Below are 21,727 nucleotides of genomic sequence, written 5' to 3'. Positions count from 1 at the left end.
GGAAAAATCCTCCCGATCTGTGTTCTCACCTCCTGGGTTCGCCTCTCCTGGGGGATGTGTGGCCACCAGTGTTTAAATAATAAAAACAAACTCCAATGGCTCTTACTCTGGCCAGACACTGTTCTAAGCCCATTACCTACACAGGTTAATTCATTTAATCCTCATAATATGCCCTGTGGGTTACTTCCTATTATCATCATCATCACCACCCCCATTTCACAGATGAGAAAACTGAGGAATAGAGAGGGATTTGAACCCAGGCGGTCTGGCTCCAGAGGCCACACACTTCATGAAAATCGTCTCTAGAGCAGTGCCGTCCAATAGAAGTTTCTGCGATGATGGAAATATTCTTTATCTGCTCTGTCGGATATGTTATCCACCCACCACCAATGTGGCAGTGGCTACTGATTGGATAGCTCAGCTCTGGAGAACTAAGTTTGAATGCCGGCTACTTGCCAGCTACTTGTGTGATGGATGCTAAGTCTCCTTGCCTCTATCATTGCTTCTTTCTTTCTTTCTTTCTTTTTTTTTTTAAGACTTAGATTTGTGGGCTTCCCTGGTGGCGTAGTGGTTGAGAGTCCGCCTGCCGATGCAGGGGACACAGGTTCGTGCCCCAGTCCGGAAAGACCCCACGTGCCGAGGAGCGGCTGGGCCCGTGAGCCATGGCCGCTGAGCCTGCGTGTCCGGAGCCTGTGCTCCGCAGCAGGAGAGGCCACAACAGTGAGAGGCCCGCGTACCGCAAAACAATAAAAAATAAAAAAAGAGAGGAAAAAGAAGGAGGAAGAGGAGGAGGAGAAAGAGAAGAAAAGGCAGGAGAAATCTTAAGTGTGAAAGGGACTCGACTTACCATTATTGGCTTTGAAGATAGAGGAAGGGGCCATGAGCCAACGAATGCAGGTGGCATCTAGGCGCAGGGAATGGAAAGGAAACATTCTTCCCTAGAGGTTCCAGAAGGAATGCAGCTTTGTTGACACCTTGATTTCAGCCCAGTAAAATCCATGTTGGGCTTTGGACCTCTAGAACTGTCAGAGAATAACTCTGTGTTGTTTTAGCAGCTGAATTTGTGTTACTTTGTTATGGCAGCAATAGAAAACTAATACACTGGTTCTTCTCTCTTTCTGGGCACATAGGAGAATTCTGCTTTCCTGCCTTTGTGCAACTGTAATCCTGACTAATGAGCTGTGAGTAGAAGGGCTAGAGTCGTTCCTGGGCTAAAGCATCTATTTCTTTTTAATTTTTTTAATTAATTAATTAATTTATTTATTTTTGGCTGTGTTGGGTCTTCGTTTCTGTGCGAGGGCTTTCTCTAGTTGCGGCGAGCGGGGGCCACTCTTCATCACGGTGTGCGGGCCTCTCACTGTTGCGGCCTCTCTTGTTGCGGAGCACAGGCTCCAGACGCGCAGGCTCAGTAATTGTGGCTCACGGGCCCAGTTGCTCCGCGGCATGTGGGATCTTCCCAGACCAGGGCTCGAACCCGTGTCCCCCACATTGTCAGGCAGATTCTCAACCACTGCGCTACCAGGGAAGCCCAAAAGCATCTATTTCTTGTGTGGGACCATTCAATACCCTCTGTCTGTCTGTCTGTCTCTCTCTCCCCCCTCCTCAGTGATCAAGGATACCATGGGTTGCAGCTGGTGCAGTGACAAGACGGTGGATGCCTCTCAGCCTGGGTGCTTCAATGATTCTGTGGAAAATCGCCCCTTGCTGACTTGCATGGGACAGGTACATGAGAAAGAAATCAACTCTCGTTGTGTCAAGCCAACAGGGCTAGCCTAACCTGACTAATGGAAGTCCTTAATGAAGTACGGGAACTAGCTTGCTGCTATACAAGGCAGTGTGTTCCAGGAAGAGAGAAGGGCAAGTGCAAAGGCCCTGAAGCAGAGTGTTCTTGGTTTTTAAAGGAACAGGAAGGAGACCAGTGTAGCTGCAGAGGGGTGAGTGAGGGAAAGTTGTAAGAGGTGAGGTCAGGTATGGGGTGGGAGTGGATCAAGTAAGGCTTTGTAGAGCAGGGCAAGGACTTTGGATCTTATTCTGAGAAAGATGGGAAGACAAGAGTTTTGAGCATAGTAACAGCACGGTCCACTGGGGCCTAGGTCAGGGGTCTGACTTAGGTTTTAAATCATTATCCTAGCTTCTGTGTGAAGAAGACTCTAAGACGGTAGTGGGGAGACCAGTATGGAGACTACCTGTAATCCAGGCAAAGAGTGGTGATGGCTTGGATCAAGGTGGTAGCAGTGGACATGGTAAAAAAAAAATGGCTGAATTATGAACATATTTAGTAGGTGTAACTGAAGAAACCTCAGGTAGAGTTGGAGTTGGGACAGGCCTGTAGGGGGCGCTCTCAGATCCCACCAGGAGACCTCAATTAACAGGAGAGAAGTAAACCTACATCTGTGATAGGAAGTTACCTCTAGGTTACTATCAGAAGGAAGAAGAAAACTTCTCTCCATCCAGGGCAGCTCAGCCAGTCAGGCTGTAGCAGGCCAACCAATGTGAAGCCTCCATACTTTGGACTCCCAGTTTCCTCCAATGGACTCTTTGGTTATTATAGCCCCTCCCAACTCTCCTCTTTTCTCTATAAAAGCATGTTCCCCTTGCTTGTTCTCTGTATTTGCTTATGGTCACCCATCCTTGCATATCGCTGATTGTGATTTCTCTGCTAGTCCCTAATAAACTCAGTTTTGTTGGTAAAATAGCTGGCCAATATATTTTTAAAAATTTATTTATTTATTTTTGGCAGCATTGGGTCTTCATCGTGTGCAGGCTTTCTCTAGTTGCAGAGAGAGGGGGCTACTCTTTGTTGTGGTGCGTGTGCTGCTCATTGCATTGGCTTCTCTTGTTGCAGAGCAGAGGCTCTGGGCACGCGTGGGCTTCAGTAGTTGTGGCACGAGGGCTCAGTAGTTGTGGCTCGCGGGCTCTAGAGCACAGGCTCAGTAGTTGTGGTGCACGGGCTCTGCGGCATGCGGGATCTTCCCGGACCAGGGCTCGAACCCGTGTCCCCTGCATTGGCAGGCGGATTCTTAACCACTGCACCACCAGGGAAGTCCCTGGCCAATATATTATTAAAGTTGTAAGTAGATGTGAGGGTTAAGTAGTGGGGTAAGTGCCCGATTGAACTGATTTTGAGAAAGGATGGAAAGAGCAAGATAAAGAAATCTAGAACTTTTCTGAAACACACAACTCTTCTTAGAAAACCCCTTAAAGACTCCTAACTCCTGCTTCAGATATGCCCGCACCCAGGGCCCAGTTGGAAGCCAAAGGCAAGCCTCCCCATATATAGGATAGTATTGGTAGCTTGGGGGTCAGCCACCTCCTGAAGGCTATTTCCTGCCTTTCTTAGTCTCCTCTGGAGCATACCCAGAACATTGGCGGGAGGGTCTGTTCTCTCTGCCTAGCACCCAATGACATCATGGCCCAGCCTGACTCCCCATTGGCTAAGAGGCCTGCTTTTCTCTCAGGGAAAGAATAGGTTGCTCTCTAGGCACCAGTGGACCTTAAGTCATATCACTTTGTCTGAGATTCCTTCAAAGTACTAGCTCACTTTCTCTCCTACCAAGGTCACCCAAATTTGAAATTTTTTTGTTGATTGTGGGGGCAGAGGCCAGGGTGACAAGGAAGATCATAGGCCCTGACGGCCTTCCATTCCATAGTACTTAAGCTTCCTGCCTTTTTAACCCCATCCCTCTGGCCTGTAGGTACCCAGCTGTTGGGTGGAATCGAATTCTGCTTAGCACCAAGTGACGTCACACCACTCTGTCGCTCCCAATTGGCTATTCCCTCAGGAAAGGGTTTAGGCTGTGCTTCAAGACCAGGTGAACCCATGAGAACCCTCTTCAGATAGTCACTCAAAGTTCCATTATTCTTTTCTCAGAGACCATCCTGGGGCCATCAGAAACCAAGTGTTTCACAATGTGGAACTTTCTGGAAATCTGACACTGCTGTGCTTTCCTCAGGTGTATTTCCCGCCTTTTCTAGCCACCCTCCCCTCCCACCGGCTTTAACTAATCGTCAGGCAATATAAATCTGACTAGCACCCAGTGACGTCATACCAGCTTTTTCATTGGATTGGCTATTCTGTCAGAGAGCTGTAGCCATATTCGGCTCCACAGATTTCCTCGTGGCCTTCTTCCTTTGCCCCTCAGATACCCTCCCAGCACAGGTCAGGGGTCTGTAGCCGACTTTCCCCAAGAGTTGAGACTTTATTGAGGGGACTAGCTGCATAGGTCACAGGTCGAGTGTCCTAGCCAGAGACCAAGAGGTTTGCCGCCTTTATTTAAAAGTCCCTCATGCCTCCTCGGTGCTGGCACATGCAAGTGACGTCAGGGGCTCTGCGGCGTCTGATTGGCTTGCTGGGGGACGCACCGTCGAGGTAGAAGACTCCTCTGGCAGTTGCTTCCAGTCCCTTTCTTGGAGTTTGAGGCCGCCTGGCTCCGGCTCTAGATCCTGGGTTCGGGGCTCGGGGTCGAGGGCCGCAGGCCGTGGCAGCCCCCAGCGTGCTCCTCCTGCTGCAGCCGCCGCAGCGGCCGGGCCCAGCGCGGCCTCCAGGGCAGCGCGAGGCCATGGCGGTCGAGGACGAGGCGCGCGGGGTCGGGGCCGGCGGCCGCGCTGCCCAGCAGCAGGTAGTGGGTGGCGGGCCGCAGGCGCAAGCAGCCACAGGCCAGGTCGGCGCGGGGCACCCAGGCGTCCTGGCCGCCGCGGCGCACGGGCCACGCCGGCTGCTTGTATACAGCCAGGACGCGCACGGCCAGCCGCTGCCACGCCGGGCCCGCCGCCTCGGACGCCAGCACCTGCGCACGGAGCACTGCGGGGAGGGGAGATGTCAGGCCTGGGCGGTGGGGAGGCTCCGGGTCCCATGGGGTCAGTCCTGGTGGGGAGGGGCCCGGGGCCCGGGACCCGAGAGTGGGCTTCCGGGATCGCATCAGTAGGGAGAGACCTTGAACCTTTGAGGGTGAGAGGTCTGGGGGTCTGGCTGTGTGCTGTGAGGAGTGAGATCTTTCTGGGGAGATGGGTCAAAGCAAGGAGAGTGGGGCTTATGGAGCGATAGGTTGGGTCACAGGATTGTGATTGGGAAGGCGGGGGAGGTGGGGGTTACTCTGGAGAGGGAGGCCAGACAGGGCGAGGAACCCAGGGGCCTACCAGGAATATGCCAGATGGGGTGCTTTGGGGGTCATATTAGAAGCAGTGGGTACAGGGATTACTTAAAGGGTTAGAGGTCCCAGGAGGACCCTGCAGTGGGTGGGGCTGGGAACAAGGCCCAAGAGGCAAGTCCAGATCTCTAATGCCAAGGGGTCAGAAGGTATTAGGAGCAGACAGAGCCCTTGGAAAACAGGGGTATTGCCATGGGAGGGATCTGCATTTAGGATTAATTTGGGGGCCAGAAGGAGATCAGTCCTTGGAAGCTGAGGGTCGAGGTCATACTAGTGGTGATTCAGAGACGTGTCCTCTCTGAGGGGGTGAGGTGAGATGTGTTGGGAGCAGGACTCTGGCAGACAAGCTGGGTCTTTGGGGCAGAAGATCCCTGTGGGAGGTGGGGGGAGAAGCCTCCACCTTTGAAGTTCAAGGACACTAGTGGGCAGATGCTGAGCCTCAGGGAGGAGAGGTCTGGGATCCTATACCATTGAGGGAAGTAACTGGGACTGGGCTGAACTCATTGTCCAAGAGAGCCTGCAGCCACAGGCCCTGGGGTCGGGGGCTGGTGTGGACTGGTGGATTAGGGAACTGTGGGGTGAGTCTGTGGGAGTGGGGCTCCGATATCTCAGACCCTGATAGGAGGCAGGGGGTCTGAGACAGACAAGACGGTGCAAGGATCCCTTGCATTCAACCAGTTGCCCTTTCTCCTTCCATCCTCAGGAGGCCACCTCCCTCCCTCAGAGACGTCAGGCTGAAGGAGATCGTGAAACTCTGCAAGGCCAATAACATGGGGAGAGAGGAGACCTAGGACGGTAGGGAGCGCCCCTTCCCCACCGCCCCTTCTGCCCATTGTCTGCTGTCCTGTTAGGTTCTAGATCAGGAAAGGCCCTGTAGAGTCCAACACCCCTTCCCATTTAAGCTGAGGAAACTGAAGGCCAGAGAAGGGGGTGGCTTGCAGCAGATCAGAGCCCCTGCTGGCCCTTTTCCTCCCCAGCACTCACCGTACTCCTGCTGGCAGTACCTCCGAAGGCTCATGTGTACCCTGGTGTCCGAGATATTGCAGTAGTTTTGACACTGAGGGTCTGGGGAGGGTCAGGCTGCAGTGGGCTCCTGAGGCCTGGACTACAGCGTTCTGCCCCTGCCCATCCCCTGCATTTCATCTTGACGGACAGCTGGGGTGCCTGAACCCTTGGGGACTGGGCTTGGTGGAACACCCCTGGATCCCCACCTGGAGGCCCAGTCAGCCCATCCCTGATCCCTCTTGCTGCCAGGGGTTTCTAGGCCAGCCAGTCTTACCCGAGCTGTAAGCATGAGGGGTTGTAGCAAGGGTGGTGGTTGCCTCTGGAATTCCTGTGAAAGAGCAGAGGAGAGACAGGGCCTTAGTGCCTCCCATGCGCAGCCCGCTCCCCCCGAGGAAGCAGGCTTCCAGACCCCAAATGTCTATTCCCCTGAGGCCCAAGAGTGGAAGCACACTTCGCCTTTCTCCCCCAGGACCTGGAGTCCTGGTCCCTGGCCACTTTCTTAAGACTCAGAAGCCCAGGTCCCCAGCCCCTTCCTCCCTCAGACCCAGGTATCCAGGCTCCCACCCTCTTCGTCCCCAAGATGGAGGAGACTGGACTTTCAGTCTTCACCTCCCTAAGGACTCAGAGTCCGGCCTCCACTCTCTAGCTTCCGTCTCCTACGGAGCAGGTCCTCACAACACCTGCCCCCTGGAGATCTGGGATGTCTCCTTCCTACCCCCCTTCAGACTTGGGCCCTGTCCCTCAGGACTCACGCTGGCAGGGCATCCTTGGGGAGCGGCTCTGCTGGTAGCCAGGACCGCAGCGGCTGCATGTCAGGCCAGTGACCCCTAACTTGCAGGAGCACTGCCCACTGGTCTGGTTGCAGGTACCACCTGTCGCCCCGATAGGATGGCACTGGCAGGCTACATGAGGAGAGGAGCTGGGGATGTGCAGTGCAGGCTCCCAGCCTCTTCCTCCCCAAGGACTGAGGAGACTGGAATTCCCTGGCCACTCCTCCTCAGACCCAGGATCCAGGCCCCCAGCCCCTCCCCCCTCAGACCCAGGATCCAGGCCCCCGGCCCCTCCCCCCTCAGACCCAGGATCCAGGCCCCCGGCCCCTCCCCCCCCAGACCCAGGATCCAGGCCCCTGGCCCCTCCCCCCCAGACCCAGGATCCAGGCCCCCGGCCCCTCCCCCCTCAGACCTGCCTGCCTCCTTTCCCTCTAGGCTGGGCTTCAGGCTGCACTCACCCCTGCAGGCCTTGCGGCTGTTGATAGGCTGGCTAGGGTCCCTCCAGAACCCCGGCTGGCAGTAGTGGCAGTGCCGCCCGGCTGTGTGGTGGCGGCACCGCTCACAAACACCCCCACTCCGGCCACCCGACAGCCTGAACAGCTCAGAGTTGAACCTACAGCGTCGGGCGTGCTGGTTGCAGGAACAGGCTAGGAACAGGATGGAGTAAGGGCACATCAGGCCCGGCTCTCTGTTCCCCTTTCCCAGCTTTCTCCCCACTGCCCTCAGGAAAGAGACTGCCTGGGGGTCCCTAGGTAAGTGTGGGTCCTAGATGCTCTTCGTTGTCATCCTTAAAATGGGTGCACTGGACTGGAGCTGCATGAGCCCGAGAGGAGTGGTGAATGTGCTGGATGTCTGTGTAAAACCAGGGGGTGTAAAGAAGAGTGGCGGCTCTGGGCCTAGGCTGTGGAATCAGACCCCCGCGTGTAAGTGTCTCACTGTTTCCGTGGGCAAGTGACGACTCCTTTCCGTAGCTCAGTCTCCTTTGCTGTAAAATGGCATTTATAGTGTCTACTTCATGATCTTGAAATGCAACCACCTACGTAAACGGTGCTTACTTAACTCCGTACCCGACACAGAGCATGCCCTTGCCCGTTTAGCACATCCACGTGCCAGGCGCCATGTGCTGAGTGCTTGGCATGTTTCCTTCTCACAGCAGCTCTGTGAGACTGGGGCTGTCATCATCCCTATTTTATGGATGTGAGCACTGAGGCAGAGAGGCGAGGTCATCTGCCCAAAGAAACTCAGCTGAGGGGTGGTCAGAGGCAGGATTGCAGCCCAGGCGCCCTCCAGTGCTTCTCCTACAGCTCACATGAGGCCCACTTACCATGTACATCTTGCTGGGGAGTGTTGATCGGATTTTCAAAAGCAGCGGCTCTCAAACCTTACCGCTTATCCAGATTACGGGGGAAATGTTTCAAAAGAGCAACACAGATGCCAGGGCCCATCCCAGGGCTTCTGTGGGTCCAGGGGCCTGTATGTCTAGCAAGCATCCCAAAGTGAGATGCCGATGCAGGGAGTTCATGGACCACTCTTTGGAGAGATGAAAGGAGTTTTTGACTCCAAGAGGTTTGAGAGGCCTGTGAGATGCCGATGCGGGGAGTTCCTGGACCACTCTTTGGAGATATGTAAGGAGTTTTTGACCCCAAGAGGTTTGAGAGGCCTGGACTGGCAGGGCCCCAAGGAGTAGCGGGAAGGTCAGGGAGCTGGGACAGCTGTGTGTTCTTGGGAAAATGACTCCCCCTCTCTGAGCCTCAGTGTCCTCCCATCCAGTGGGGATCTCAGTTCCTCTCTCAAGGGATTTTGTAGGCATTAGGGATGGCAGCACTCTTGAGATTATCAATCAGTAGAGTTGGGCTTTGGATTCTATAAAGCCCACAGCTCCGCCACAGGAGTTAGTCTCATCCTGCCTGCCCAGACCCTTCTCCATCACAACACTGTTGGTCTGTTACCCAGGTTCGGAGGGTCGGCTGCCCAGCTCAGCCTGAGGGGATGTGGTGATCCACAGAGGGACAGCCTCCCCAGCTCCCAGGCCCTGTCCTCCCCCAGGATGGACCCCACCCCACCCTCAGGCCACGTGATTCTCCCCTCCCTCACTCCCCTGTAGGGGCATCAGATCTTACTGGTAGGAATGGGCCAACTGGACAGAGGCCTGGGATGATGAGAACAGCGGGTCAAAGGGGACCCAAGTGTGATGAGAACAGAGTGGGGAGCAGAGGACAGCTGGGATGGTCTGTAAGTTAGTCCACTCGACATTGCAGGAAGACATAGAGGGGGAGAGGGGCAAAGGATGTGCGAGGTGGAGAGAGAGGGAGGTCCAGGAGCGAGAGAATGGAGGGTGTGTGTGTGTGTGTGTGTGTGTGTGTGTGTGTGTGTGTGTGGTGTGTATCTATCCAGGGAGTGGAGTTAGCAAGGCCATGTAACACACTCAGACTCTAGCAAGGCTGCAGGCTGGAGGTGGGATGAGGAGGGCTGTCTCTGAGGAGAGCCGCTGGAGGGATGGGGAAGGGCCCAGACTCAGGCCCAGTCTGGAAGCCCTGAGGATGGGGGAGGGCATTGAGTGGGGCCTGGGGAGCTCTGGTCCAGCTGGAAGGCTGGTGGATGGCCCAGCCTCTCGGAAGACTTCTCTGAGTCCAGTCCCAGCACTGCCCCTTGCTGACAGTGAGACGTAGAGCAAGTGACACGTCCCCTTGGGCCTCACCCTCCTCGTCTGGGCAATGGTAACATTGGCGGAATCAGATAACTCTTCCTCCATGCCAGGTCCTGTATCAGGCTTTATTCTAAGGACTTTATTTTAACGTATTGAATTTTCACTACAGCCTGTAAAGGAAGGGCTGTTACTATCCTCACATTACAGGTGAGCCAATGGAGGCAAAGAGAGGTTTGGTCATTTGTTGGGGGTCACACAGCCAGGAAGCAGAGAAGCTGGGATTTGAGCCCAGGCAGTCTGGCTGGCTGCTGAGGCCATGCCCGTGTCTGCTGCCCGAGAACATCTAGTGTGACAGCACATAAAGGTGGCTGGCAAGGACAAGCTAAGACCCTTGGGCTTCTGCTCCTGAGCTCAGATCCCAGCCATGTCATTGCGCAAGGGACTTCCCAGCTCTAGCCTCAGTCTCCTCATCTGTAAAATGGGCCTGATGCAATACCTGCCCTGCACATAGTAGTTGCTGGATAAATATGTGTCTAATGAATAAATCCTTACCCCCTGTGGTTGATTTGATGATTCCGAAAATGTCCAGTTGCCCTGTTTTCCTACAGCCACTCAGTAAATACCACCTGAGCACCTGCGCCAAGCCAGGCCCTGGGCTGGGAGCTCAGGAAATGTTATCCATATCACCATCACCGTGATCAAGTGTCGGGGAGACGCTGGAGCCCCCTAATGGGCATGTAAGCAGCTGGAAGTCTGGGGACAGCACAGGTGGTGGGGAGGGAGTGGGCGGAAGCGAAGAGGGGGACTGGCTGGAGGACAGTATGGGGAGAAGCAAGGGGCATGCAGCTCTGGGGAGGGGGAGAACATCCTGCCCCTCAGGGAGAAGGGCCCAGCTGCTGGAGCCCTGTGGCCAGCTGGCGGGTCAGGGTGGGCCCAGGACTCACGCAGGCAAGGGTGAGGGTGCCGGGGCGTGGCAGGCCGCCAGGGCCAGTCGCGGTGGGATGGGCGGCAGCTCTCACACCCTGGGCCGGTGGTGTGGTGGCGGCAGCGGCAGCGGGGCGGCCGGTCACGGGCAGCACAGCGGGCTGCGTGGCCATGGCACTGGCAGCGGCCTCTCACTCCTGCTGCTGCCAGCCCTGCCTGGCCCCCGAGCTCCACACGGAGGTGACTGGCCACCACCCTGGCCTTAGGGCCCAGTGGGGCTCGGAAGGTCACCGTCTCGGGGCCTCCCAAGGCCCCCGGCCAGGCGGGTCTGCGCCACAGTGATCTCCAGGGCCCTCCGGTGGCCCAGGCGGCAGACAGGACCAGGGCTGGGGGTCCTGGGGTGCAGAAGCGCAGGCTGACGGACGTCAGGAGGAAGGGGCCACCCAAAGCCAGGGTCAGACTGCCATTGCAGGTGGCCCGGGGGCCGAGATCCGCCCCCGGGGAGGGGATGCAAGCCTGGGGACAGGAGGCAGCCATGCTGGCCAGCTGGGTCACTGGTGGGAGACAGAAGCGGGGGCGGCCCCCTGGATGGTAGCATGGGTCTGCGCTGGCCTGGCTCAGGAGGAGCAAGAGGGCAAAGGTCACTGGCATGGTTCTGGCGGAGGCAAGTACCTGGAGAGGAGACGAGTGTCTGGGCAGGGGGCCTCAGGCCGCCCTCGGGGGTCAGCCTCCAGCCCGCTCCCCAGGCTCCCTGAGGAACCCCAGCATTCCACCCCCAGCCCTGCCCCAGACCCCTCCCGGCTGCTTCTGAGCGAGGAAAATAGTTCCATCTGGGGAGAATTACTGTTTACATAACCCAAAGGGGAAAGAACGCAAGCAAAATCGAGAATTTTGCCTGAACTAATCCGTAGCTTAACACCCCAGAGCTATCCGTCAGTGTCGAGGGGCAGGGGGCCCTGGGGAGAGGGCAGGGAGGGGGGACAGATGGGGAAACCCAAAGAGGGGGCAAGGGGGAGAAAGGAGGAGCCGGGTGGGCAGGGGAGGGGGAGTTAGAGAAAGATGAAGACTTAGTGGCAAAGAAATGGAGAAAGGGGCCGACAGAGGCACAGACGGCAAAGACAGAGTCGCGAGGGCAGAGGTGAGTGAAGGGCAAGGGCCAGGCAGGGAGAAGGAACTGCGAGGAGAGAGGACGGACACAAGGGGAGACCAGGAGGCAACCAGAGTCCACAGGGTGGGGGGCAACGGGTCCCAGGGAGCCTGGGGGCTGAGACAGACAGGTGGGCAGGGGGCTCAGAGACACCTGTGAAGCAGGAGGAGCACAGGCAGGCCCGCAGGCCTGACCGGGGAGGCGGAAGGGGGCGGGGAGCAGAAGCAGGAGGCCAGGCCCATGGGGATTGGGATCAGAGTGGAGGCCCTTTCCCACGTGGGGCCCTAACCGTGTTCTCCACGCCCAGGGCACGGAGGGGGATTATCACCAAACAACCCAAACAACCAGGCCTCCCTGCCACCCAGCCCTAGCCTCCACCCGCTCTTAACCCTTTCTCACCCAGGTTCAAAGCCCCAAGAGCTGTGCTGAGGGACCCGATGGGGACGGGGATGCCTGGGGGCTGGAAGCCTGGGCTGGGAGGGCAGACCCCTGGTTTCCCCTTGGGGCTCGCGATGGGAGGACCCTGTGCTTGCATTTCTGATAACCTCTGCCCTCCCCACCCTCCACTGCCATCCTAGGCCTCAGGGTCCGGCAATCAGAGCCCCCGCATTCCCCTCCAGTCCTAAGGTCCCCAGAGCAGAAGGGGGAACAGATGTCGGGGGTGGCGGGTACTAAAGGAGGAGAGGAGACAGGGCAGGGCCAGATGCTAGGGCGTCCGCAGGGACCAGCAGTCCAGAGCCGGGGGTGGCAGGATCGAGGATGGACCCGGAGCGGAAATGCGCGCCCACCCACCCCACCGCCCCCCCCACCCTGGGCTGGCAGCCCCTGATGAGGAGCCCACTCGGGTCTGGGGGCCTTGGAGCCCTTCTGGGCCCCACTGTCCAGGCCCCTGGCTCTGAATCTGGACCCGGGTTTGTGCCCCAGCTGGGAGTCGAAGAGGTAGCAGTGGGTGCGGGTGGGTCCCGTTCTCCCAGCCTGATTTCACAGCCCGCAGCGTTCCCACCGCAGTCGCCTGGTGCGGAGGCCGCCTCCCCCGCCCCAGACGACGGGCGTGGCCCTCCGCACCTCCCGAGGAGGAGCCTGGCGCCATTTTGAGCTCTTGTGCCGGGCATTTGCCCCCGATCCCCGGCACCGGCCTTGTTAAGGGGCTCGCCCCATCTCCCACCTCCTCTCTTGCCTGGGCGGTTCACGCGGTACCGCTTTCTGGCTCCTAGTAGCCCGGGCAACCGGCTGCGTCCCACGGTGTTCCTGGGGGATCCAGACGCCACCGCCTGCCACTGGGGAGCCCAGATGTCCGGCCCCCAGTCCCTGCCCCTCTGGAGACTGTAGCCCACCCTGGCCCCCACTTTAAGGGGCAGAGTCTAGCCGTGTACCCACCAGGTCCAGGGTCAGGCCTCTTGCCTGGGCAGTGTGGGGTTCCACCTGGGACCCAGGCCCTTTCCCCGGCTTCTTTTGCACACACCCCACCCTTCACCCCTGTCGTCGTCCAAACCTGTGCCCTGGAAGAGACTGTCCTCTGCAGTCAGCCGCTCACGGCCCTTCCCTCCCGCAGGAGCTTGGCGGCCAGCGTGGGCTCTCGGGAGTGAGTGCAGAGTGGCTGTTCTCAGCCCCCGGGCTAGTAGGGGTTCTGGGCGGGAGCTCAGAGCAGAGCCTAAGAATCCAACACCACCCCGCCCCAGTCCCCTCGCCAAGGCAGCCACGCTCTCCCCGCAGGGACCCCGGGCAGCCACGCCACCCGGCGCTGTGTGGGACATGAGCGCCGTTGCCCCCCAGGGGCCCGCAGCTGGACAGCCCCGAGCAGGCTGGCCCAGAGGGCTCAGGCAGGTAGGAGGGGACGGCGGCCAGACGGCCTTCCGGGGCCTGGGGTGCGTGCTCCCCGCACACCCCGCCCCTGCCCCGCCGGCTCCTGACTCCTCGGTGCGGGCAGGCTCGGGCTCAGCCCCAGCACGTGGCGGCTGTGATCAGGAAGGGGCTGGCCTGCTGGGGAGCGCGCCGCCGTCAGGGCCGCTGACGCTGAGGCGGGACGTGGGCCTCTGGCTGTGTGACCCCAAGCCAGCCCCTCCTGCCCTCTGGAACCTTCTGTCCGCTGTGGGTCAACTGAGCATGAAGGTCAGTCGCTTTCAAGCCTTAAAAAGTCAGTGCTCTTTGAAGGGTCGCACCACCCACCTGGAAACCCAAAGACTTGGGCGGCTTTCTAAGGTGGTGGGGAAGGGGGAGGGGGAGATATGAATGCCTGGGACCTTGGTGGTTCTAGCGGCTGGAGGGAGAAGTCAGGGACCCCCGGGGGGGACTGAGCTCAAAGCGGATCCCTCCATGGCCAGTTTACTGTGAGGCCTCAACACTTCACTCATGACCCTTTCATGCAAATGTTGCCCTCAACTCCATTACATATCCGAATGGTTTTTTGTTTTTTTTTTTGGTCCGAATGGTTTTGACTAGAAAAATAACATTTTTCTTCACTTCCCCCTGAGGAAAGCAAGGGCCTCAGGAGGATGGGGCGCCACATTAGCTGCTGTGGCCTAGAGTGCATTGATTGTGGCATAGCGTGGGCCCGACCCCGACAGGGATTTGGGGACCCAGTGTCTGGGGCGGGAGGGCACAGCCAAGGCTCCCCTTGATTCTGGTTCTGGGTGACCCTCACAGCCGGCAGTGGAGAGGCAGCCCCGGGGGCAGGAGGCAGGGTGGGGACATGGGTAAGCCTCGGCGAGGAGGAGGAGTTAGCTGCAGGAGAAGGAGACGCCACCAAGTCAGAGGGGGACATGTGAGATCGCGGGCGGGCGGCCTGATGGACAGAGTAACTAGTGCAGTACTCGCCGCGCTGATCCATTCAGCTGGTGCTCACTGACTTCCTACTGTGTGTCTGACGCTCTGCTGACCGCACGAACACGTGCAGCAGCCCGTCCTTGCCAGGCTCACAGTCCAGAAAGCAAGATTGCGACAAAAAAGTAGGAAGTCATTATGTTCTAGAGAAAGATGGAAGGTGACAAATGCTTTGGAGCAAAAGCAAGTAGGGAAGTAGTTTGGGGGGCGGGGGGCAGGGGGACATTTGGGCTGAGACCTGGAGGAGGTGAGGGCAAGATGCCCACGTGGGCATCAGGGCAGGAGGACCCAGGCACAGGGAGTGGCCAGTGCAAAGGCTAATTTTGCTGTCAGAGAAAACTCAGGAAGAAGGTTTAGGTCTCACTTTATCCACCACCACCCCCTCCCCCCGCCCCAGGGACTAGAAGTTTCTTAAGCTAATATTCCCTGGAGGGAAGCTAGCTGTCTCACTTTTGCTTTTAATAGTCTGAGCTGCCTGAGGCGATTATCACCCCTGAAGGGGCCTGGGGTGGGGGGTAGAAGCAGAGAGCAGAGAGGAAACAACTCCCCGAATTGGGGAGGAGACTTTGGGGGGAAGGGGCAGTTCCTCAAGTATGGGGCACCTTTACCCTCACAGCGCCCCAGAGGCAGAACCTCCCAGGGCCACAGCTCTGAGGTGGGCTCAGCAGGGCGGGACCCACACCTCTGGGCTTCCAGAGACATCTTTCATCCCTATCTCGGTGACGGTGACGCAGCAATCACAGAGGCCCCAGGAGGCAGGGCATGTCAGAGCCCCTGAATAACTGCACTGGGAGTGTGCAGCTGAGTATCCCTTCCTCAGGACATAGTGGAAAAATCCAGGATCGTAATTATGAGCACAGATTCCCGAACCACACCGGTTTCAAATCCAGGCCCCACGTCTTTCCGAGGTGCGTGACCCAAAGCAAGTTTCTTAACCTGTCTGTGTCATAGTTTCCTCTTCTGTTAAATTGGCATAAAAAAGTACCTTCCTCATGGGAGATCACAAAGACCAAATGAGTGAAGATAGGCCTACAGTCTAATATCTGAAACTCTGTGGACCAGACATGCCGCAGAACCGGTGTTTTGACACCATCATGGGGTGCACAGGTTATATTTTATATTTTACAACTCCCCCGGCGGGGTCTGGGCAGCATCCCATAATCAAACATTATTGTTTCTGCAAGCAGAACACATGGGTGTTTGCTCCAAAATAAATGAAGTCTATGAATAGCGGCACGTCGGTTCAGATTTTGTCCCCGAGTGAATTCAACTCAGGTTGGGGTTTGCCAGCAATCTTCATGAAAATGGTCAGTAAGGAATCGTGGACCAGGATATAAGCGCTGAAACCAGTGCCTGGCTTGAGTCGGGAACCACAGAAGCACCAGCTTTGGTTCATTACTTCCTGTGGCTTTTCAGTTGTGTAGGCTCATGAGAGGCCAGGAGAGGGAGCTCTTGAGGCTGGAGGACAGAGGTGGCAGCCAGACTGGGCTACCTGATGTGCAGAGCCCAGTGCAAAATGAAAACCCGGGCTGCGTTGCTCTCGCTTATGGAGACTTTCTAGACGGCTAGAGCAGAGCAGGGACCCTGTGCAACTGCACGAGTCGCACACCGTGGAGGTGACCCTGGGTGGGTACCTCTGTCCTCAGCTGGTTTCTCCTCCCCAGTAGCCCTGGCTCCAGTCCCTGCTCAGCTTGCCTGCGGGCTTTGAGAGCGGCCTGGGGCTCTGGCTGAGCTGACCAGAGGCGGAAGCTCGAGTCCTCCTCTGCGCAGGACCCCAGTCCTTATCACAGGCTGTGTGATAAGGATTGGCTCAGAGTTGTCACCAGCCCAGCGAGAAGAGGGGCTCAGGGGCAGATTTAGTTTGCTTTTTGGAGACTAAAGCAGCGAGCAAGGCATTTCTTGTACATCTCAGGGGAGGGAGCGTAATATATGCTTCATGTGGTAAGAGTCAGCTGACCTCACTGGGAACCCACGTTGAATGTGACATCCTTGAGGAGGGCCCAAGAGTGTTCAGATTTCCCACAGGGGTCAGATTAATAAAGAGGAGCCCTGGAATCTAGGAGGAAGAGGAGGCGGAGAGTGGAGGTGAGGCCCACAGAGCCCTGACATTTAAGGGGGCCAGTGGAGGGAGAGATGGGGAGCCTGAGGGGGTGAGATGGAAGCCAGATGAGGAAGAGCGGGGGCCACACAATCCAGGGCTTCTGTAGGGGCCTTGGGGGTCTCCTGAGCTGCAGGCACTGGGACAGCCACAGGGAAACCACAGCTGCCTGGTCAGGGGAACAGAGGAGGGGAGAGGACACAGCAGGTCAGGACACACTGGAGACCCAGTGTGAAAAGACCATTTCTGGGAGCCCAGGGGAGAGCTGGAGGAGAGATGGACTGAAAAAGAAGCAACCCCTGAAGAAGGGATTCTCCACCCCATTACAAGGATTGGGGAAACTGAGGTTCATGGAGCCCAGGCAGAGGCAGGAGCTGGAGGGAGTCTGGGTAGGTTCAAAAGTGTAGGCTTCACTGAGCTAGCATGGCACGCCCACTGCGATCAACAAGACAGACAGTAGTGAGTGTTGGCGAGGATGTGGAGAAATCAGAGCCCTCATACGCTGCTGGTGGGAATGGAAAATGAGGCAGCTGCTTGGAAGCCAGTCTGCAGTTCCTGAAAGTGTTAAACACAGTTAGTTATCACATGACGCAGCGATTCCACTCCTAGGTAAGTACCGGAAGGAAATGAAAACTTAGGTCCACACAGGGATTTGGACATGCGTGTTCACAGCAGCATGATTCATAATTCCCCAAAGTGGAAACAACCCAAATGTCTAACAACTGATGAACTGATAAATAAAACGAGGGCTATCCCTGCCGTGGAATATTAGTCGGTGGTAAAAAGAAATCAGTGACGTACTAACACACGCTGCAACGTGGATGAGCCTTGAAGATATGACACTGAGTGAAAGAAGCCAGTCACAAAGCTACTTACTGTGTGATTCATTTATATGCAGCACGCAGAGTAGGTAAATCCACTGAGACAGAAAGTAGGTTAGCTGGAGGGAGGTGGCGGGGAGGATGGGAAGACTGGGGGTGGGGATGGCTAAGGGGCGCAGGGTTTCTTCTGGGGGTGATAAAACTTTTCTAAAATTAATTGTGATGGTTGCCCAACTCTGTGAATATACGAAAAGCTGTCGTACACTTTAAATGGGAGAATTGTATGCTATTTGAATATTATCTCAATAAAGTGGTTACCAACAAGAAAGAAGAAGAAGGGCTCATCGGAGACCTAACTATAAAAAAAGCTACATCTAGGCAGCTAGAGGTGGCAACACAGAGAGCATGTTACAGAGGCAGGAGGTGGGAACTGGCAGACCCTTAAGTCCTGGTCCGGGAAATGGCACAGTGTCACTTCTGCCACATGTGATTGGCCAAGGCAGTCACAGGCCCACCCAGAGTCAGGGAAGGGGCGTCCAAGACTCTGCAGCAGCTTGAATCCACCACATCCACTGACGGTAGCGGGAGGCACTTAGCGCTTGCCATGGCAGGGGCCCTTCCGGGAGCCCGGCATGCAGGGGCTATGGTTAGCCCCATTTTCTGGAGAAGACTGAGCCCCAGGGAGTTAACTAACGTGCTCCGGGTTGGCCAGCAGGAGGCAGAGTCTGCACCTGAACCTGGGCTTGTCTAGCCTCACAGTCTAGGTTCTGAACCTGTGTACATGCAGCCTTAATAGATTCGTGAGCTCCCAGGGATGCGTGTAGTAAACACTCTAGAAGTCTTTGTTTTCCAAGGCTTACACAGAGTGCCTCCTGTATGCTAGGCACTGTTCTAAACATGTTACAGATGAGCTAGTTCTGTTAGGTTGGACCATATGAAGCGGCTGTTTGTGAATATTGGCACTCTCCAATGGTTCAACTCTGTCATCGCTTTTTTTTTTTTTTTTGAGGTACGCGGGCCTCTCACTGTTGTGGCCTCTCCCGTTGCGGAGCACAGGCTCCGGACGCGCAGGCTCAGTGGCTATGGCTCACGGGCCCAGCCGCTCCGCGGCATGTGGGATCTTCCCGGACCGGGGCACGAACCCGTGTCCCCTGCATCGGCAGGCGGACTCTCAACCCCTGCGCCACCAGGGAAGCCCTCAGTCATTGTTTTTTAATGGGCAAGGAAACTGCGATTCAGGAGTAACTTGACTAAAGTCACACAGCTGGTAAGGGGTGGAGCTGGGATTTAAACCCAGGCCAGAGGGGTCCAGGGTCTGTGCTCTAAGACCTCCACGGTGGAGGCCACTAGACACGCCTGGATGGGCTGAGTGAGCCAATGAACAAGTGGTTTGGGGTGGGGTGAGCGAATGAACTCACGCCCCATCCCTCCTGAATCAAGTCGTCTCTCCTCCCCGCAGCCACCGTGAGATTCTGGGCTACTTGCCCTTCCTTGTCCACCATCTACTTCCTCTTTGTCATCTTTGCCGGGTCCACCATTTTCCACTGCCTCCAGCGCCTGGCCCGGGTGCCCGCCCCCAGGCCTTCCCGGGGTCACGTGGTCCTGTTCCCCAGACACCTGCCCTGGGGGGCATGTCCACCATCAACTCCAAAGGCCGTCTGGGGAACCAGATGGGGGAGTACGCCACCCTGTACGCCCTGGCCAAGATGAATGGGCGGCCGGCCTTCATCCCGCCCCAGATGCACAGCACGCTGGCCCCCATCTTCAGAATCACCCTCCCCGTCCTGCACGACACCACGGCCAGCAGGATCCCCTGGCAGAACTACCCCCTGAACGACTGGATGGAAGAGCGGTACCGACACATCCCGGGAGAGTACGTGCGCCTCACCGGCTACCCCTGCTCGTGGACCTTCTACCACCACCTCCGCGCCGAGATCCTCCAGGAGTTCACCCTGCACGACCACGTGCGTGAGGAGGCCCAGAATTTTCTGCGGGGTCTGCAGGTGAATGGGAGCCGGCCGAGCACCTACGTAGGGGTCCACGTGCGCCGGGGGGACTACGTCCACGTTATGCCCAACGTGTGGAAGGGCGTGGTGGCCGACCGGGGCTACCTGCAGCAGGCCCTGGACTGGTTCCGGGCTCGCTACCGCAGCCCACTCTTCGTGGGCACCTCTGGGCTCTGGGCCACCTGCCTCACGGGTGGGAACACCGTCTACCTGCCCAACTCCCCCTTCCACGTGGTCTTTAAGCGCCAGGTGGCCTTCCTGCCGAAGTGGGTAGGGACCGCAGCCAACCTGGGGCAGGCTAGAGAGAATGGCCCCTAGCCCTGCTGTCCCTGCCTCACCCTTGGGCCCAACAGCAGTGTGTGGGGTGCAGCGCATGGGCTTTCACGCCTGAGTTTAAATCCAGGCTGCTCTGCTTCCTAGCTGGGTGACTTTGGATAAGTGACTTAACCTCTCTGTGCCTTAGTGTGCCACCTGAAAAAACGGACATAATGCAGCTCCTCGTGAGAATGCAACGAATTCATGTAGTGTCTTGGAAACAGGTGGTAAGTGTGGACCACTAACATGTATGTGGTTGGCATGCCCTGGACATTTGGACTGCTTTGAAATGGAAACGTATTTTTGCCCTCTGCTTCTTTATAGATCCGGGAGCATGGAGTCCAAATACTTGGTACTTGCCTCCTTGGAGGGTTTGGCGATGAAACTCTTCCTGCCTTCAAGTAAAGAGGAGCTGGGTATTTTTGGCAGCTAAGAATTCAGGCTTGGGCTTCCCTGGTGGCGCAGTGGTTGAGAGTCCGCCTGCCGATGCAGGGGACACGGGTTCGTGCCCCGGTCCGGGAAGATCCCACATGCTGCGGAGCAGCTGGGCCCGTGAGTCATGGCCGCTGAGCCTGTGCGTCCGGAACGGGAGAGGCCACAACAGTGAGAGGCCCGCGTACCGCAAAAACAACAACAACAAAAAAAAAGAATTCAGGCTTTGGGTTTAATGGGGCCTTATCATGAAAGAATGTGAGGGAAAAGAGGATTTGAGAGCATGAATCTCAGGGAGATACTTTGGCGGGGAGGGGGCGTCCCCAGAACTGAGGATGGGGCATGGGAGGGCCTCACAGTGAGGGCAGGACTCAGCACCGGGCCTTGGTCCGCAGCAGCAAAGATGCCCAGAGCCCACATGTCATCGAAGCAGCAGGCTGACCACAGAGGGGCAGGGGCCTCAGAGACCGTGCCGTGGCCATGTCAGCAGTCACGCGTGTGGACAGGTGCCCTCAGGACCCAATGCCACTGTGAGAAACCCCAATATGGAGAAAAGATTAAGTGATTACAATACTCGTTTTCTTGTGTTTGGTATATTTTAAAGTATGGAGGTAACCAATATTTTTATTGACATACTACTCCTTTTTGTAAATTAAAAAAATTTTTAACACACAATTATTTATGTTCATTTAAATTTTACACCAAACATAGGTGCACTGGTTTAGAAAACATTTCAGTCACATCTCTTTCCTGTTTGCAAACCCTCTCCAAGTATCTTATTTATTTGAATTCCCATTTCTTGGCATACTTGTGAGGTTGAACACCTTTCCTTTCACATATTAGTAATATTGTACCTCCCCAGAGCCATTTTGGGCCCCAGTTTACTTCTTAAGTCCTTGATGGTGTCATCATGGTGTGGGGTTAAGGGTAGGGGGATGTTAAAGCAGGAGATTGGGACTTCCTTGGTGGTCCAGTGGTTAAGACTCCGCACTCCCAATGCAGGGGGCCCGGGGCCGATCCCCGGTCAGGGAACTAGATCCCACATGCATGCCGCAACTAAGGGTTCACATGCCACAACTAAAAGATCCTGCATGCCACAACAAAGATCCCGCACACAGCAACGAAGATCCTGTGTGCCACAGCTAAGACCTGGTGCAGCCAGATAAAATAAATATAAATAAATATTAGAAATAAATAAAATAAATATTATAATAAAATAATAAATTATAAAATATTATAATAAATATAAATAAATATTATAAAAATAAAATAGAATGAAAAAATAAAGAAACCAAGCAGGAGCAGGGTCTGAAGGGGAGGGGAGCTGGGGAGGGAGGTTCTGTGTTAGCTGTCTATTGCTGTGAAACAAATTACCCCAAAACTTATTAGCTTAAAGCAACAACAGGAATTTATCATCGCGTAGAGTTTCTGTGGGTTAGGAATTCAGGAGTGGCTTACCTGAGTGGTTCTGTTTGGGATATCCAGTGAGGTTGCTGTCAGGTGTCGGGTGAGGCCACAGTCGTCTGAAAGCTTTACTAGGGCTGGGGAGCCACTTCCACGGCTGGCAAATTGTTGCTGGCTCTTGGCTCTTGGTC

General features: G+C 56.3%; 2 protein-coding genes across 4 annotated transcripts; one reads left to right on the top strand and one right to left on the bottom strand.

Annotated features, from left to right (window-relative positions):
- Positions 1-4,289: 4,289 nt before the first annotated feature.
- On the bottom strand, positions 4,290-13,269 carry NTN5 (netrin 5). 3 transcript variants are annotated; one of them, XM_060000542.2, is made up of 7 exons: positions 13,133-13,269; positions 10,514-11,165; positions 7,381-7,569; positions 6,905-7,054; positions 6,427-6,480; positions 6,132-6,212; positions 4,290-4,801 (listed from the first exon to the last, which is right to left on the bottom strand). In XM_060000542.2, the coding sequence occupies exons 2-7, from the start codon at positions 11,142-11,144 to the stop codon at positions 4,437-4,439; spliced, it is 1,470 nt and encodes a 489-aa protein (XP_059856525.1). In that variant the 5' UTR covers positions 11,145-11,165; positions 13,133-13,269; the 3' UTR covers positions 4,290-4,436. The 3 variants fall into 3 exon arrangements, with proteins under 3 accessions (XP_059856525.1, XP_059856526.1, XP_059856527.1); XM_060000543.2 differs by lacking the exon at positions 6,132-6,212; XM_060000544.2 differs by lacking the exon at positions 6,905-7,054.
- Positions 12,400-20,002, top strand: LOC132417019 (galactoside 2-alpha-L-fucosyltransferase SEC1-like). The gene is given in 7 exon segments (XM_060000631.1): positions 12,400-12,551; positions 12,649-12,741; positions 12,855-12,965; positions 13,074-13,460; positions 15,534-15,538; positions 18,839-19,000; positions 19,003-20,002. Coding segments are annotated over 7 exon segments (1,611 nt in total). The 3' UTR covers positions 19,704-20,002.
- Positions 20,003-21,727: the final 1,725 nt, after the last annotated feature.

Source organism: Delphinus delphis, chromosome 20 (assembly GCF_949987515.2).
Source record: "Delphinus delphis chromosome 20, mDelDel1.2, whole genome shotgun sequence".
In the NCBI taxonomy this organism is placed as follows: Eukaryota; Metazoa; Chordata; class Mammalia; order Artiodactyla; family Delphinidae; genus Delphinus; species Delphinus delphis.
Note: the sequence above shows the minus strand (reverse complement) of the source record. Positions and strands in the feature narration are given on the sequence as shown.